At 44.4% G+C, this 18,988-nt stretch overlaps 1 protein-coding gene across 1 annotated transcript in view; it reads left to right on the top strand.

Annotated features, from left to right (window-relative positions):
* Positions 1 to 1,836: 1,836 nt before the first annotated feature.
* The window catches only part of zcchc2 (zinc finger, CCHC domain containing 2), a gene marked incomplete at both ends in the record, with an annotated part of 28,266 nt that continues 11,114 nt past the window's right edge, over positions 1,837 to 18,988 (top strand). The window contains 8 exons of the mRNA XM_080838085.1: positions 1,837 to 2,631; positions 5,847 to 5,940; positions 6,415 to 6,479; positions 14,946 to 15,017; positions 15,473 to 15,573; positions 16,706 to 16,804; positions 17,714 to 17,790; positions 18,408 to 18,486. Of these exons, the coding sequence (XP_080694211.1) occupies positions 1,837 to 2,631; positions 5,847 to 5,940; positions 6,415 to 6,479; positions 14,946 to 15,017; positions 15,473 to 15,573; positions 16,706 to 16,804; positions 17,714 to 17,790; positions 18,408 to 18,486 (1,382 nt within the window). The remainder of the gene's footprint in view (positions 2,632 to 5,846; positions 5,941 to 6,414; positions 6,480 to 14,945; positions 15,018 to 15,472; positions 15,574 to 16,705; positions 16,805 to 17,713; positions 17,791 to 18,407; positions 18,487 to 18,988) is intronic.

The following is an 18,988-nucleotide window of genomic DNA, read 5'->3' as shown; positions in this document are numbered from 1 at the left end:
TGGTTCCTGTTATGCATATACTTTAACCACAGATGTGTGCTCCGATCCACAATTTAAACAAACCCTGTGTTAACCAAGCTATTTTAGATCAAAGATGCCACAACGACCACCCCTCCACATTCCCACCCAAGGTACCAGAGTTCAGGGAGCGAGAGAGAGAGAGAGAGAGAGAGAGAGAGAGAGAGAGAGAGAGGAACAACCAACCTCTAAACATCTGAGCGCAAACACAGAGCCACACTGTCAGGTATTGTTTAATACGTTTCAGACCCTCTGCTCGCTCAACAAACTCTACAGATGCACAGTGGTTTAGGGTGTTTAAGTAAATGAGTGATGGTGTTCCATACAAATCATCTGTTCTTCCTGTACTTCCAAGCAAAAAGCAGCTGGAATAATACATTTATAAAATTGTTCACCTAAACAATAACATATGCCGACTACAGGAAGGGGACTGAAATATACAGTTTCTTGTTTACAGTCAAGATCCAGTTGAGTGTTAATGGATGCTAAATTTGTATTTGTTCCTAAGTAGGCTCTAGAACTTGAAAGTATGGACTTTTATTATTACCGGAATGCTTTACTGAAAACCTTTTAAATGGAAAAGATTTTGAAATGTCTTGTTACCTCAGAAAGATGTTCAGATACACATATTTACATATAATTCAAGCATAAAGCTGTATCTTTGTAGTGAAGTACTTTTCCTCACTGAGCAGGGTAAAATGGCAAATGGAGTTTTACAACCCCCTTTCAAGTTGCAATGTACTACTATGAATTATCTTTTCTGGTACCTGCCACGATACAATTGGTACTGTTGGCGTAGCCATTCTCACTAGGCTAATGTAGGGATACATTTATATGATTTACGGAGGACATAATTCACACTGCTCACATCGGTTAGTGGTAGACCGAAAAGAGAAAGACTTTATTTGCGTAGTTGTATTTATACTGAACATCACGCATAATGTATGGTATGACGTATGAGATCATATGCATGTATGTCAAGCGTTGACTTAGGCTACCTCATAGAGTACTGTGATACATTACTGCTCTCTAGTGGCAATAGCCGGTAATGATACAAATGGACTCCTTTAGACAGACCACTAGATGGCATTACTGTCATGACCAAAATCAGGGCTATGATCACTCCAGTTAAATGTGATGAAAAATATTTGTTGACCCCCCCCATTCTCCATTCCACGATGTAGTTTGGAATCATGATTATTACCACAGCGCGTATGGATCTATTCACGTAAAATATCTATATCTAGGCATATTTGGGCATTTGGACATTGTTATGCCGTAGTCTGAGATTTCCTAACGGTTTAACTGCTCGGTCTTCAGGAGCAGATGTCAATCACATAGCATATGTTAAAACCCAACAGGTGAAATCTGAAAGTCAGCCTATGAGTGCCACTGCTAAGAACGTGTGTCATTTTACCAGCCGGGCAGGTATTGTGACAAACAATAACCGTACAATAATTTCGAATTATAGAACGCTAGCCATATTACTATGTAAAATATAATATGGGGATGTGTTCATTTTCCATTATTTCGTTACAGAAAAAAAACTCTGAACATTGTGGGTTTGTGGGAGATGCTTAGGACCCTGCAGTTTCGAAAGGGGGAGGGGAGGAGTTAAAAATGATCGACATAATTTTCTGGAGGCACGGCAAACTGGAGAGCGAGTAAACTGTCTCGCTGACCACCACTAAATGACAGCGGTTTCCTCAGATTTGCGAGCAAAACTTACATTCCAATGCTTAGAGGGGGATTGGGGGGAAACAGTTATGTATTTTCGTCTTTGATATTTGCTTTCCAGCTCATCATTCAGAGTTGATAATGCTCAAGATGAAGCTGCCCATGAGAGCGGCGGAGGAGGGAGACAACTCCGTGGAAGAGGATCAGGAAAACAACGACAGCAATTTTCACGCTCACCATTTAATTTCGAATTCGGTTGCGTATAACGGAACGGAGGATTCTGGAGGGAGACCGGCTAGCCCGCTTCCACAGTTGAACAAGGAGGCGGTGTTCGAGTGGTTTGGATTGAACCTCAGCCCGGCGAAACGGATAGAGTTCATGTATGGGCTGCTGCATATGTGCCAACCGTTTGAACTCCGGTTTTTGGGTTCATGTCTCGAGGACCTTGCACGTAAAGATTTCTACATCCTCCGAGACTATGAGATCAAGGCGAACAGCCAGACCGATTTGGGCCTCCTCGTGGATGTTAGCGATCCAGTGGTCCATTCCAAACTGCTCGTTTGTCTATCTCTTCTGGGATCTGAAAACAGGGAATGTGCAGGAATATTGTTTAGAACACTGAGCCATATTTATTCCTCTCTTGACTTGAAAAACGGTGGGGTTTCCCCATCCAAGCACGATCAAGCCCGCAACCCAACTAACGGAGGAACCGAGTCAGGGAAAACAGAACCTACACATCGGCCAACGTTGGAGATGGAGTCTGGCATTAACCTTAACGTTAGTTCTCTAGAGCAGTTGGCTCTGCTCTTCACTATGGCATCTCTCCACCCGGCTTTCCCTTTCCACCAGCGAGAAACCATCAGGCGACAGCTGGACAACGTGGAGACTGCGATCGAGGAATACAGGAGAAAAAGTGACAGCAATGAAACTCCTACGGTAACGTGATAAAAGGAAACGCCTTAAGATTTGTTTATCTAGGACATTAATGCAACTATCTATCTTGGCAATATTACATTATGCAAGCTAGCGAGGTAGGTAGATTACATCGTGCGATGGTATTTGACTCGATGGAGGTAAGACACGCTGGCCAACTACGTCGAAGATGGGGGAAGAGTGTAGCTAACGTTATCGTTTCAATTAACCGTTGCTATATTATCCTGGCTGATTTTAGTGGATAAAAGCTTAGCTGAATTATTTAAGGCCCAATTTTTGATCCTTAAAGTTGTGTTCTGGCATTTCTTTCCTTCATTAGTGTGTCTGTGGTTAATGTACCACACCTCCAAGGTGGACTAGCCATGTAGAGATTCCCGCAATGATTGACAGCCGGCAAAAAAATCGTTCACAGCCTCTTCAGCCAATAGCAGTAGTTTCCATCCCGAAGAGGCAGTGACTTCTGAAATCGAGGGTTTCCCGGTCAGGGGGCGTGGAAAATCCATTTGAGGTCTTTTTGAAAAAAGAAATATGGACCTTACCATTTGGCTATTTATTTTCAATTGTCTGTCTAGTAGAATAAGGCTGTCTGATAGTCATTTTTAGAACTGTATCGGTTGTTCATCCTTTTTTCTTTTTTCCCCCTTCTTAATTACTGAGTGGCCTGCACACGATTTCACAACACACACCCACTCATTATTATTCCCAAAGGAGGGAAACCTATTATAATCCACTCCAACACCAGAATTTTAATCTAAGACTGAAGAAAGCAGTCGGGACACAGAACACACATCTTGCAAATACATTTCACAGGCAATATGTGATGTTTTGCTGTACAGAACTCCTATATCTAGCACCTGTTAAATAGACAGTTTACCACACAGTCTCCTCCTCGCCCACCTGTACAGCACTAGCATAACGTCTTATTCCGTTGCTGCCCCTCGCCCCACCACTAGTTGAGGTAAATCCACCATAAGACTGTCTGTGTCGGGCTGGTTATCAGAGCTCCACAGGCGGGCTGGCTGTGGCATGCGTGTCTTCAGCTATTCTCTCCACAGCTCTTTCTTTGGGAACAACCGACAGCAGGCCTGAATGGATGCATTGTAGGAGTCTGGTAATTGTGTCTGTATGCCAGCGATCTCTCTTCGTCTCTTTCCCTTTCATTCCCTCACTATTTCTGTATTTTCTCTCTCTGTCTGTTCACCTACCCCCAGCCCCTTTTTGTGTGCTTCCTGTCTTGTTCTACCTATATCATCCACTCTGTCTCCTCATCCCTGTCTCTTTCTTCATCCCTCTCTCTCTCGCGCTCTCTCTCTCTCTCTCTCTCTCTCTCTCTCTCTCTCTCTCTCTCTCTCTCTCTCTCTCTCTCTCGCTTTCTCTTTTGAGTGGGATATTGAGTGATGCCAATGGGCTGGTGAGGCACCTTGTGTGTCATTAGAATGCAAAAGGCTGCTTGAATGAGTGGTTTCATCATTCTCAGGTCCGTGTGAATGCCTGCCCCGGCACACGACCTGTACAGTGTCTCCGCAGCGAGGGCAGGGGAGTTCCCTCTCCCTCCCGCCCTCCGCTGCTGTGGGTCGCGTGAGGATTAGATAAAATAATGCTGCAGGATTGTTGCACAGCTCTGCTAGAGGCAGCTGCCACATCATTTGATCACTTGAGGAATATGGACCTGTTGGGCTGCAGGCTGTAGTACATCAGTTCTCAGTTCTGCTCTTGCGCTTCCGTGTCCACCTTCTCTGCATACCTTACTGAATTTAACAGTGGCACTCGTGATCATTTTAACACATTTGTTTTAGCTAATCAATAGAGTAAGCCAATACTTACACTGACTTTTAATAACATTTGCTGGGCAGTGGGCCTCCAAAAGCAGGATTGACAACCATTGATAGCTCAAACTAAAATGATTCCAAAGTTTATCAGGTTTAATCTGTATTATCTGTACTCTTATCTGAAAATCGTACTTTGGCTCCTCAGTGTTTCCTGTAGGATATTTTTCACTAGCAGGGGTAGTGTTTTGTTGTAACTGGGTGGTGTGTGCGTAGTAGGCCGGCAGTCAGAGTGAATATCAATGGGTAAGTTAAAGCTATGACATGAAATTAGATGAAAGTGACACTTGACTGCAAAACAAAGAACGACTTTATAACTTACTCATTGACGTCTATTTATTCATAGACAATTCATCTTTGAGCCACTTCTTACAGACGGCGGGGCACTATATATCAACCTCAGTGGCACTATATATTAGCCTCAACTTAATTTTTCTTGTTTTTTTTTTTTTTTTTTAAAGAAGAAGCTCTGTCATAGGGGAACTTGCTTCACTTGCTGTATCAGATTAAAATCCCTCTGCAGTCTCATGTAATTGTGACTTCATGGCATATCATAATTCTAAAGCAGCAGTGGCAATAGTTTCAAAGCAGTGGGCCGCCCCTGAAAATGTAGATAATGAAAACTCTGCCACTGCTTAACCTCTCCTACCCTGCTGTTGGCCGGCCCTAACAGAGAGAGACCATTCCACACGTGTATGTTTTCTGGACTCATCAGTCATGTTGACCTCTCGCTGGGGTAGCTGTCCGACTGCATCTGACCTGATGCAGCACACAAACCCAAACAGCAGCTGATCGCTGGCATGGATCGGGCTCCAACCCAGCAGCGACCCAACAGACTGGGCTAGATCCTTTAATAGGTGGGCTTCTGTCTGGGTAGAGGCTGGAGCCAACAGGGAGTGTAACAGATGACTTGGCTGTCTCGAGTCAAAATACAAATCTGTCTCTCTCAGTATGTTAGCTATACTGGAATAAACAAGGGTGAAGAACAGCTGCACTCCTAGTTCAAGAAAGGCTAAGGTGCTGTGTGAGTAAAATATGAAACCAATGTAAAATGATTTGGACAGCACTAGCATAAATGTGAAGATTTATTTGTTTCAAGGCAGCACTCTTGAGACGGTCTGAGACGAGGACATCCATTCATTTAAAACAAGTGCTGTGTGATTCATTCTATACTTGGCTAGATTCTACACTGGAAGCAAAAGCATTTCCAGGCCAAAATCTGGTTTTACCATGATACATTAAGCTCCTTCTAAACAGTAAACTAAAAACTCTTTTTTTTCTCAAATGTATTGTATAATTTAGAATTCTGTGTGGGTCTGTGAGGGTGAGCAGAGGGACTTACAAATGCATCTGTTATAGGCTAACACTTTATTTTTTTTGCTTGTTTAACAGACGAATGAATTCCGCAAGTCAGACTACCTCTGTCCACACACTGGGAGAGGCAGAGCACGGTCATCCCACCCAAGCAGATCTGCTCGTGGTGAAGGTAAATGAGAGAACCCCATGCCTCCACTTGCAGCTATTTATCCAAATGACAAAGGGCCCAACTGCCATCACTCAGAGAGGCATTGAACAGTTGAAACTGTTCCTTTCAGCGAGCGTTATATCGTACCGCAGACATGAATGCAAGGACAATGTTGTCGAACAGAGAATAATTTCAGTTCTTTACAAATACCGGTGGCATCACAATCAAAGCATGACAATTCAGAACAGACCTACATAGCTGAGTTATAATGCCACTATTAGACAACTTTTGAAAGAAAAGTTGATATTAAGAACCTTGTAATTGTGTCATTATGGCTTATGTCTCTTGTGAGCAGTCTAGTCCTTGGGACTTAGATTCAGTCCATTTCTAACTGAAGTACTAGGAAAATGTTTGTATATGGACTGGATACTACACAAACAGATAAAAGGAAACTTATTTGATTTTGGTCTTAATCTTTTTTTCTGCTTTTTTCAGCTGTGCAGATAGAAAAGATCCTCCTGAAGGAATTCTCTGCAAGTTCATGGGAGTACAGTTTCGAGGTATGTCCACAGCTTTCTTCTGCACCAGCATTCATGGCTTCACCTCTCTAAGCACCAAGAAGTGTTTTTAGGCGTGTTGAGTCAACACTTTTTTGGGTAAATACAAGCGTGGAAATGGCCCCTGTTTTTTTTAAAGGGGATGATCACATCAAAGACCCTCAGCAGAAACTGGTATGTCTGCCCCTTTAGGAATGTCAAAGATGGCTAAGGCTTTGTATGTGTGTGTATTCAGGCATTGCTTATGAGAATGAGTCTGCATGTGTAAAGAAGTAAAATGTCAAGAATCGAAATAATATTGTATCGTTACCCGATTATTGTGAACGTATCGTATCCTCTGTGGCAATTCCCAACTCTATTAAGTAGTCAGTATCATAACTGATTCCTCATTCTTGCCCGGTTTCCCCCCGGGTCACTGTCCACTGGTAAGGGCACTTTGTGAGCCCCAGCTGTGAGTGGCAGAGGTGACAGGCTAGCGGTGGAGGCTGTAGAGCAGAGGTCTGACGTGAGGGTATGAAGGTATGGCCTGGTGCCAGATGGCTGACGCAGAGCTGGAGCACCAGAGCACAAAGTGGATGTACGGAGGTTCTGCTGTTACCCTGTCTGTACCACCACTACACACACACACACACACACACACACACATACACACACACACACCCCTTGTCTTACTTGTAAACACATACATCCTCAATTGGCAATTCTCGGCACTGCTTCGATTAGCTAAGCCCTTCGGCCAGTCCAGCCTGGATTTGCATTGCTTTGCATCAGGGTCTACTTACTTAAGGATGTGTCTTCAAGGGATAAAGGCTGCCAAGGTGGCCCGACATACAGAAAATATTCAAAGAAGTGGAGGCAAAGATCACCACAACGCAAAGCACAACATTAGTTTCCACCGGTTACACGCCAGCTACACATGTGTGTAGGTATGCATAACATTAGCCCACAAAGGAAATGTTTGGTTTAGTCAAAAAAAAAAACTGACCTGTTAAGCTTCCATATTAGTGCTTCTATTTTGGGTCAAAGATAATGGAGGTTTCTTGGTTAAAATGTATTCCATTTGAAGCCCAAATCCTTGCTAGCATAAATGTTAGCTGTTTCTAATTATATTTGGGCTAGCTTGCTAGTTCTCCAGATAACAATGTTTATTAAAAAAAAACTCAGATTAAACTTGTCAACTGCATCCACTTTATACATGTCTTGATATACCAAAATACAGAAACACTATGGCAAGTCCTGAATGATGACTAAGTCAATCACAAAAGAGATTGATATCGAAGATACTTTCAGTGCGTCTGGAGGCGGACCCGGTGCGGTTTGGCCCTGCTTAGGAAAGGGTCCAAAATGAGTGTGGTGCTCCTGGCACAGGCATTGCAGATGGAAAAACACGCGCACACTCACACACAAACACATACACACACCCCTCGCCCATAGCCATTCTACTCTCTGGCCTGTAACTTGATTTGAAGTCCCAGCGAGTCATTTCATATTACGAAAGAGGGATGGATAGATAAAGAGACAGCTATTGGACCTTGTTCTTTTCCTGTCTGCTGACCCTCTGGTCTTCAACAGGACTCTGAGGAATATGTCCAAGTGAGTTTGTTGACTGTGAGTTTGTTGCTTCTGGGAAATAACTAAACTATTATCCATCTATCCTAACAATGCGCAGACCGGATTCCCCACCTCTCCACCTTGTCTTAGTGGGGATGCCCAAAGGCCTGATGTGTTGCAACTATGAGGAAATATCAACCCCACCCCCCTTCCCTCATCGAGATGACCTAATAACATCTGTGGGGGCTGTGTTTTGTTTTTTATTATTTTATTTTGGCCCCATGATGAAGTGTGGACAAAAAGAACAACAAATGTCTCTGAGCAGATATTTGTCTTTGTTTTTGGAAGGACAAAAGTAGCTTCCAGGATTTCTGCAGAAGTGGCCAGGGTCTTGAGAAAGGTCATGTTTACAGTAACACTGGAAGAGACACTGCTGTTGACTAAGCTTAAAAACTGGCTCACTTTCTCACATTTCTGAAGCATATATTTTAAAGGCCAAGTAAAAAAAAAAAAGTTGGACAAATCTCTCCTCCAATTCCCTTGACGCTGTGTAGAGTACAATGGTGTGTGCTGGGGAAAAAGACCCTGCCAAAAGGTTTTATTTTTATTTGGATGCTTATTATGACTTCCATCATTCAGTGTCTAGACCAGTCTGACCGTGAGTTACTCAGGGCTGAATAAGTTCTTGTGTTCCCTTGTTTCCTCGCCACTGGAAGATGTCATTCCAGTGCTGGTTCTCCAGTAGCCTGGGGCGAGCGCTGGACATATTGAGGGCGTGTGTGAAATGGCTTTGTGGCCGGGGCTCTCTCGTCTCGTCTGACGGCCCGGCAACGGTCTCTGTCCTCTCTGCGGGCTCGGGGGCAGGGGATGAGGGCGTCTAGTGGGGCTGAGGGTGACGGAGATCTGCGTTGACAGAGGGGAGTGGTGACAGTGCCCTTGCTGAAGTGACTGCCTGTGACACAGATGTGAACGGATAGTCCCCACCCACCCCCTCCTCACATATGATGCTCTGGGCTGTCTGTTTCTAGTGCTGGGGAGACGGGGAAAAGGGTCTCCCACTATGGAGAGTATTCAGGAAAATGTAATGACTATTGTGGAAAAGTCTAGATCAAGTGTGTACAGTTCTAATTCCTTCCCATACAGTAACTATCTCTCACCTTGTATGATGATTGTATTCAGAAAGGTGGGCTAAGAAATTTGCGCCATATGCTAAAGAAGAATAGTGTGTATATTTTGGAGCAGGTGTGTATAGGCCAGTGGATACACCAGGATTATATTCTATAGATGAGGAAACTCAAAGACTGGATGATTTTTTTCCAAAAAAGGGGAAAATGCCTTTTGGCAAGGAGAATATTGTGTGAATGGTGAGAATAGTGAGGGCCAGGGACAAACAGCCAATACTGAAACGTCTTAGTACACCATAGATGAGGAAGCTTCTCCACTGGATGACGCCCGATAGGCAAAAACTGCCTTTCTAATAATAACTAGTTAGTCAGGGAGTAAATTGAGTGAGCCTGGGGGAATGAGGGAGGGAGCTGACTCTGTGGCTGTAGGGCGGTGTTCTGTGGTGTGGGGTGGCTCGGCCAGGGGAGGGGGATTATTCATCTGTCTAATGAACTAGTAGTAGTAGTAGTAGTAGTAGTATGATGAAATGTTGGTTTTAGTAGTAGTAGTAGTAGTATGATGAAATGTTGGTAGTAGTAGTAGTAGTAGTAGTAGTAGTAGTATGATGAAGTAGTAGTAGTAGTAGTAGTAGTAGTAGTAGTAGTAGTAGTAGTAGTAGTAGTAGTAGTAGTAGTAGTAGTAGTAGTAGTAGTAGTAGTAGTAGTAGTAGTAGTAGTAGTAGTAGTAGTAGTAGTAGTAGTAGTAGTAGTAGTAGTAGTAGTAGTAGTAGTAGTAGTATGATGAAATGTTGGTTTTAGTAGTAGTAGTAGTAGTAGTAGTAGTAGTAGTAGTAGTAGTATGATGAAATGTTGGTTTTAGTAGTAGTAGTAGTAGTAGTAGTAGTAGTAGTAGTAGTAGTATTATTACAGATTGTATCAGGACAAGTTTAGGAGGCTGGGAACATGTTGAATCTACTGTATTGCACTGAAATATATACAACAAAAATTAAGCACCTGAAATGTTAAAAACAAGCTAAAAACAAAAACATTCCCAAGATGACCCATTGTTTTCTGTGTTATTCCACTTAAATAAAAACTGGTGCCACCAAATGGGGTGCTGGTGCTGCCAACCATGGAACTAGTGCCACCAGGATAACATGTCTGTCTGGATCCCTGCATTACATCCTTCTCGCATTCAACAAGAGCAGACACGAAGAAACGATCATGTCATCCTGTGGCAGACTCATTTGGCTTTAAGCTTTTAAAAAAACAAGGAAAAGCAGGAACCACCTGTCCTTCGTGACCTGATCGAGTCTTTGATCAGTGGGAAGCCTCATAAATAGTGAGATCTTTCCAGTTAGCTAGCAAATGTACTACTAACTATTAGCTTAAAAAAGTCCTGTTTGTCTGGTGAAGTGTGGACTACCACTTGCTCTCAGGGATTGATGCTGATACGTGTGATGGCAGACTTAGGGAAGTGTTTGGGGAATACGGTAAATAGGAGGGAAAAGTAGATCAAATATGGAAATGAAATTCAGCGTTGTCATGCGTGTTTTATCCCCTTCACAAATGAGTTTAATCCAGGCTGGATTAGAATCCTGCCTTCCTGTCTGCCTGCATCTGATGATTGGTGAAGGGGCTATAGTAAGCTGATGTGACAGTCATTCAGGTGGATGCAAACACACATACGTACACTCACACACACACACACAACCTCCAAACAGCTGTTAGCATGGAGGATGAACGGAGGGGTACGTAGCCTATTCCATCTGTTTCCTGGAAGCTGTTGCCAGAGAATCAATCATCATCATCGTCATCATCTTTACTTTAACAGCTTGGCTGGGCCGGTGGGCAGCAGCAGCAGCACCATATCTGGTTGTGTGTCATGTTAATTGGTGCCAAGCACAGTCTGTCGTCACACACACTTGCGTGCTTTAACTTAGCAGTGCCTAGCAACTCTAACCTAAGGGGTGTATGAACCCTGCCGTCATATCTGCCTGATAGGAATCCCCAGCCGCGTGCCGTGAACCCAGCTTGTTTCTGTACGGCTCAAATGGCTTCCGTTTCACAGTTAAAGATGGAGTCAGAGCGGAATGAGGATGGCCTGTTTGCTGCAGTCCATTCTGCCTGTGTGTGTGTGTGCGTGTGTGTGTGTGTGAGTGCATATGAATCTCAGCCAATGGTATTTAGGTATGGGGGGGAGGGAGTGCTCAGTGTTGATAGACACATCCATTACATGTTTAACTGTCTGTGGCAAGTTAGGGTAAACACAGCTCTGATTTCGCATAATAACGCAGGGCTCCATGTTGTGAGCTAAGTCAGGCCTGCTGATTGTAGGACACATACGCAGTGATGAGTGACAGGGCACTGCGAAAGGAAACTGAATGTATTCATCTATTAATGTGAAAACCTCGAAGAGTGTGCAACTCTGTATGTGTGCCACAGGTTCTACCCAGAATTGTATGTGTGTGTGTGTGTGTGTGTGTGTGTGTGAGAGAGAGAGAGACTGTTTGTAAGTGTGATTAAGAGAGACTGTATGTTGGTGGGTATGAAGGGGATTGTGTGTGTGTGTGTGTGTGTGTGTGTGTGTGTGTCTGTGTGTGTGTGTGTGTGTGTGTGTCTGTGTGTGTGTGTGTGTGTGAGTGTGTAAGAGAGACTTCGAGTGGTTTATGGCTTTTGTGATGTTTCAATGACCTGGTGGCGAGTGAGATGGTGATTAGGGGCCAATTCCTCTACTCCTGTCCCTCAGGATAGGCATGAGCTAATCCTTTAAAAAGAAGGACCCCCCCTCTCTCTCTCTCACTCCCCCTCCTTCCTTGTGTGCGTTCACAAAAGACAGGAAGTGATCATTACCCTTTTACTATCCCAGTGGATATCTTTCTCCTGGTTGGATCTAAGAGCTGTGGCTGAGTTTAAAATGTTACAGGAATGTCCATGCATCCCACTGGAGTCAAACACTGCAAAAATACGTCCCATCCACTCACTCACCCACTATGTCCTTTTCCCATGGTCACTCTACAACTGAGGGTCTCCTGTGTGGTGTGTTGCTGGAGTTGGATCTCGTAAGGCATCAGGTATTCAGGGTGACCTGGGGGGCTGATATCCCCCCCTTCCCCCAAGCTGACATAATCAAGCCAGCCAGCAAACCCATATTAAGCCTTGAAATGTTTATCCGTCGCTGGAACCCGCCCCTGGCGTTGAGAGAAACAATTTAGAGCAACAGCTAAACATTTCAACACCCTCTGTCTCGTCTGGGGAGAAGGGGGTAGGGGGACAAAAAAGAGAAATGGGCGTAATTAAGGAAAGGATCCTCTTATCGACACTCACCATGGCTGGCGGCCAGAGGCCTCTTATGAGTGGGGCACTGGAGCACATCAGAGATCCTGGTTGACTGCAAGGTGAGCGGTCAGTGCCTGGATGTGTTGTCTGTCTGTCCATCCGTCTCTGTCTGTCTATTTGTGTCTGTCTGTCTGTCTGTCTGTCTGACTGTCTGTGTGTGTGTGTGTGTCTGCCTGTCTGTTTGTGTGTGTCTGCCTGTCTGTGTGTGTGTGTGTGTCTGCCTGTCTGTTTGTATGCTCCTGGCTCTTTCTCTCGCTTATTCTACCTTCTGGCATGGAGGCTTCAGAAGATGTAACCACAGCGTCTTTACTTGTGGTTCACCGCAGACTACACACTCTCTCTCTCCCCCCCAACATGATTCATGATTACCACATCAGAGAGAAAAATCTCCACAGTCGCACATTACAGGTCACTTTGTGTATTATGTTCAGGCTAGAAATCGTCACAGGAACTGACAACTGATGCTGGCAGATACAGTGTATTATCTTTGAAAATGGAGATGAAAAGAGTTACTTGCCAATATTGATTTGCCCAGGTCACAGCTGGAACAAGAGGAAAGATTCAATGTGCCCTGAATGGTTATACCAGACTTAATACGATTTGTCTTTTTACCTAAAGCTGCTGGATGTTGCTTACTTTCCTACAGTAGGGCCCCACCCCCTTCTTTCACAGTGTTGTGAACACACAACATAACTGGCTGGCAGGGTTGCCATTCTACTCGGGAAGTTGCCTGATTGGTGAATTAATGAACATTATTGGATCATGAAATCTGAATTTTACATTCTGAATCCATGATTAGGAGAGGCCTGGAGATGACTTATTTTTTTTGTCTGTCAGTGATGGCAGTCACTGTGTAGATGACCGATAGTTTAGTTGCTCTAAAAGCGTTCCTCAGTCCACCTCCTCTCAGGCCTCTTTGCACTGAAAGTGCTCTCCCTGCTCCCTGCAGTCCTAATGGGCATCAAAGTAATTATGTATGTCAACTTAATTTAGGATGCCACTGATGAGCTCAGTCCATTCAGGTATGCAGTCAGAGCAGGGTAAGAAGGGAGGCATGCAGAGTGGATGGGGTTGGCAGGATTGAGTGCCCCTGCCCTAAAAGAAGCATGGCTTGCAGCAGCTTTAAGTTACCCTGCACTGCCATTAAGTCCTAGCTGGCATCTGGTTTTACTGCTTCCACTCCGGCACCACTGTATGCTGCCTTCTGTCCTGGGACAATGTGACACTGTTGATGGCATTGTCGATGAGCTTTAGCAACTATAAGGACAATAATCCTGATTTAGACCCCTGCTTGGGTTTAATCACATCCCAAGCTGATCTAGCTGGCTGCTGCCGCTTTTACTGAAACATGGTTTTAGTTTTGAAACGGTGATCACAAGGAGCAGGGCTGTTCTCTTGGGCCATCATGGCAGAAGGCGAGTCAAGGTGAAGGCTTGATTGACGAGTAATTTTGAAACAGACGGATCAAAATTTGTGATGATCGGATGAAAAGCCTTGGAAGAGGTTGTTTTACTTTCATATTTGATTTTCTTATAATGGTGGGAAAATTGGGCAGGCGGAAATGGGTGCCTGGATCTGAGTGCTTTCAAGGAATAATTTAAACCCATACCCAATCATATAAACAAAAGACAAAATGGGCTTGTTATATCGCCCCCTATAATCAAAAATGTGTAATTTAACTTGCTAAGAAGATGCACTGATTTGGAATCTATGGTCAAGATTTGGTGCATGTGTGATTTATGCTGCCCTTGACATTTCCTGGGAGAAGAAGAGGAAATAATAATATCAATAGGGATCCAGAACCTTATCTGCTTGGACCCCTAAATATCGAAAAATCAGGAAAAATATAGTCCTTGAGGCCTTTTTCCTCCCCTATCAAGACATTGGGTATTATGTCCGGCTCATTAGGTTAATTTTGTTGCGATTACATGTCAAAGAACATTGTTTCCGAAGTGTGTTTGGGCTTTAGGACTTCAAAAATGTTCTGGACAAATATTGTAATGACCTAGATTGGCCGCAGCCTGGGTGCTGAAACATTCTGGGCATGCACAGTGAGTGTGATGTCAGTGGACCAATGGGTGTGTGCTCCATGAGGCTTAAGCCAATCACGGCAAACCAGCCTGAGAAACATGTCTTAGTCTTAGGGTATCACCAGAGATCTGAATCATCTGCACTCTTTGAAACCGCATTAGGTCATAGTCTGAGACTGAAAGGTGGAATTTTGAGGTTTTTGGCTGACAGAAAAGGGAAAGGCTTAAGGAACGTGCTTAAAAAGGTTAGCAGAACAAACAAGGTGTAGTTTTCCCTGGGGTGACTCACAGGCTAGAAATCCTCTCCTGGAAGATTTCATTAAAATAAAAACCTCTCCAGAGGAGGAGGAGGAGGATGAGGCAGCAGCAGGAGCTGTTAGGTGTTTGGTGAAAGATCACGTCTAAGCTGTGCATCTCCCTCTTCTCTTTTCTCTCCTACGCTTTAGGTGCTCTGCTCAGATCAGTCATCCAGCAATGTGACCAAATCCCACCTGGAACTGGAGAATTTCCTTTTAAAGGTACACACACACACACACACACACACACACTCACACTCCCTGAAGAAGCACTTGGAGAATGTGTTACTTGCAGCCTGGGAAAAAAAACTGTCTAAGAGGAATTTTATTTTGATGCATTATTGTGAACCAAGGGCAATAAACGACTGAAGAAATCCCTCCAGTGCTGCCTGTAGAGCCATAACTGTGATTTATAACCAGTGAGATGCTTTTGCTGTGTTTCCTCTTTTTTTTTTTTAAGTAAATAACTAGAGGCTGCCCCCCCTTCTCTTTCTCCCTCCCTCTCATTCTCCCTCCCTCCCTCTCTCTCTCTATCTCTCTCTCTCTCTCTCTCTCTCTCTCTCTCTCTCTCTCCCTCTCTATCTCTCTCTGTCTCTCTGTCTCTCTCTCTCTCTCTCTCCCTCCCTCTCTATCTCTCCCTCCCTCTCTATCTCTCTCTGTCTCTCTTTCTCTCTCAGCTGCCTAAGGGGCACTGCTCCGAGACCTGTGAGAAGGGCCTTCTGAGGCTTCTGACCCAGAGATGCCAACACGACCCCAGGGACCTGGAGAGGATGCTCAAGTGAGTGAGGACACTGTCTTCCCTGTCTCTGTTCATCTCTCTATGGTCTCCTCATACTGTCTCTCCCTCACCTGACGTAACCTGCACCCTCCCTCTCTCCTCTCCCGCTGCTGCTTTTACCAGGCCGCTTGGCTGTGTTCCCCAGCAGTAGCAGTCGCACCGACACAGTGCCTTAGTGGACGTTGCTGCAGCCATTAGCCATGCTTCCTGCTTATCAGCCGTGTGTTCTGCCATAGGATGGTCATTTAAAAGAGCAGCCCTGCCAAATCCACTGAGCTCGTCTCTAATGGCTGCAAATCTATTTAGGATATGTGGAATGGAAAGTTTCCTTTTAAAGGCCAACTGCGAGCCATGATATTTAGGTCAGGCCCGCTGATGTGAGGACCAGAGGGGATTGTGCTTCCTGTGTCGGCGGTTTGTAAAGTTGCCGCCTCCTCGCCAGGCCCTCCCCAGAAACACAAACACAAAGCGGCCTCTATGTGACTCCCCACTGTCAGAGAGCTGCTGAATGGGCTGATATTCTGCTAACATCTTAATCCGCGCTCTCTCGCCCGCCCTCCCTCCCTCTCTCTTTCTCTCTCTCTTTCTCTCTCTCTCTATCTGTCTCTTTCTCTCTCTCAAAGACAATGTTTATCTTTGAGTCAAGTACTCCCAACAAAAGAAGGTGCTGTGCGCATGTTTAAAGTTTTTGATAGGGCAAGTTATGCTATTCATCAGGAAGAGCAGTAGAGGAAGGACAAGGAGGAGGACAAGCAGATTGTGAATTGCGTCGATATGTCTTAGTTAAATGGTTGAATTTGCCTTCTTCCAAGTCACTGATGAGGTTGGACTCTTTACGCAAATGGTGTGTAGACACAGGTCTGTGCTCAATGAATAGTCATGGTAGTCTGTGGTGGCTGGTGGTATTTGTTTATATATTTGGTGCTCCTTTACTAGGGTGTGGGTGGAGTTGGGGTAGGTTGTTGTGATGGTTTCTTTTCTCTCCCTCCTTTCCCTCTGTATCTTTCCCTTTTCCCCTCTTTTCTCTATGATGTCTTTTCTCTTTTTGAACTAATTTCCCCTTTTATCTTTCTTTGTATCCCTCCCCCCTCCCTTTATCCCTCTCTGGTGTATCCCTCTCTCTCCCTCTCAGAGAGAAGTTTCTCTCCCTGCCGCTGGACTTCCGTCAGATGTGGGCTGTCTGCTCGTTCTTCCTCTCCGATTCGTCTCTTTCGCACTGCAGCCACTGTGAGTGTCGGCTATAATCACCCCCAACACGCGCACACACACACACACACACACACACAGAAACAAAGACACACACACAAACACACACTCCCCCCTTCCCCTCAGTCTACCAGCAGTCCCCATAGATGAAGGCTGTTCAGCAGTGTTTGAAGAAAGATTTCAGAGTTCATCTGTACTGAAGTATGCAATCATTACACACGAAGGGCATTTTCTAAAAGCTTAAATAGCTTTCAGGAAATAGTTGAGTAAACTTTAGGAAAAATTTGCATTAAGTGGAAATAGTTACACTGCCTTTCAGCCATATCGTTATCATATAAAAGAGCACTTGTGGTTTAAAAAGGACACCAGGCATTTAAGAAATGTTTTTCTGAGATGTGAAATCACCTTCAGTTCTGTATTTCTGTATTTTCTTAATGATGCCTAGATGAAACCAATCTCTTGCTGAACAGTGACGATGACTTACTGAAGGGTTGTATCAACAACAGGGATGTTTTTTCCTCATTTCAAATAGACAGTCCTCATTGGACCCTGTTTGAAGATAATCTTGGCCCATTTTCAGTGTGATGATATCAAGGTTGCACCTGTATGCATAAGCAGACATGTTGTAAGTCAGAACTTAAAAGGCATGTCGTTTCTTTCACTCTGTGCTTAGGTAACAGTTATTATTGAGGTGCTGTTTACGGGTCAGCATTGGGCTACTGTTATGGTCATTTGGGATTCTGGTTACTGTGCAGCCTGTCTGCATACCTGTGCTGTAAGTGTGTGTGTGTGTGTGTGGGGGGGGGGGGGGGGGGGATGGGGGGAGTGTGTGAGTGTGTTTGGGGAGAGTGTGAGTGTGTGTAGGGAGTGTGTGTGAGGAGTGTGTTTCTGGCACATGCCTAATGTCCGACCATCTGCCACCCTCTGCAGGTAGCTCCACGCCAGCAGGCAAGCCATGCCAGTCAACCGGGCACTGCAACGACTGCTCCGAGACCTCCAGTCTGGAGGAAGGTGTGTGTTAGTTTTAAAGCTCCACTGTGTCTATGTCTGTCTGTGTGTGTGTGTTAGCAAGTTCCACAGCTTGGGTGGGTGTGGGAGTGTGGTGTTGGTGTGGTGTGGTGCCAGACAGCTATTGTGTGGCCTGTCCTGAGTGAGTGGGTGGGTGACTTGGTGGTTGCAGGTGCTTCGGTGTCTTTGTGGAGGATGAGAGGCACTCGTTTTCCCCCCCAAAAAACAGACCCACTTTATATATTACTCTATTATATCTATATACTTTTGATATTAGTACATATTGTTACAACATAGCCAGGATATGGTTATTATTAGGTACAAAAGATTAGGAATACCAACATGAAGAATGGGAAGTACATACTATTATTTATTACTTATGTAAGTGCAGTGTAATAAGGACCTTTAATATGAAGGACTGAAACATCACTTGCACTTGAAAGGTACTGTGTAACAATAACAATGGCTGCAGGAAATGATCCATAGTTATGAGGATTTTTGTAGAGGGCATGGAACATCTCTTCCTGTGAGCCACCGTTACATTTATCTTATTCCCCCCTCCCCTCCTTGTTTTCTGTCCCTTTCTTCCTGCCTTGGCATTTCCTCCTGGTCTCCCTCAGCTCTTTCAGATCTGGATCTAGAGCCATCTGGCCGAGCCGGCGCTTGGATGAAACGCAGCAGCAAAGGTGCTGGCCGTGGGTAAGGGCACCTTCTATCACTAGGCAGCTCAGTACAGAACAGAATTTCACAGGAAAGATGGTAGGAAAATGCAGCTGGTCGTTGGTATTTAAATGGCTAAAAATAACAGCTTCCTTTAAGTGGCTGCATAATTACATAGTTTACTAGATGATTCTTTCAGTCCTGTTAAGGGTGTCGGTAGATATATTGATAGCAGCATGTCTGCTATATAATGAATAGTTATACAAGAAGACATATTCCAATACGTTTACATGTAGATTGGTGTATACAGTGGGGAAAATAAGTATTTGAACCCCTGGCGATTTCACAAGTTTGGCCACTTGCATAGAAATGCGTGATCTGTAATTGTAATGGTAGGTGTATATTAACAGTGAGAAACAGAATATCAACAAAAAAATCCAGAAAAATGCATTTTATAACATTTATGACTTTATTTGCATTTGATGCAAAAAACAAGTACTTGAACCCCTAGCAAAACTGACTGACAAAAATGACTTAGTAC

Source organism: Sprattus sprattus, assembly GCF_963457725.1.
Source record: "Sprattus sprattus genome assembly, chromosome: 4".
Taxonomy (NCBI): domain Eukaryota; kingdom Metazoa; phylum Chordata; class Actinopteri; order Clupeiformes; family Clupeidae; genus Sprattus; species Sprattus sprattus.
This window is presented reverse-complemented; position numbering and strand designations above follow the sequence as displayed.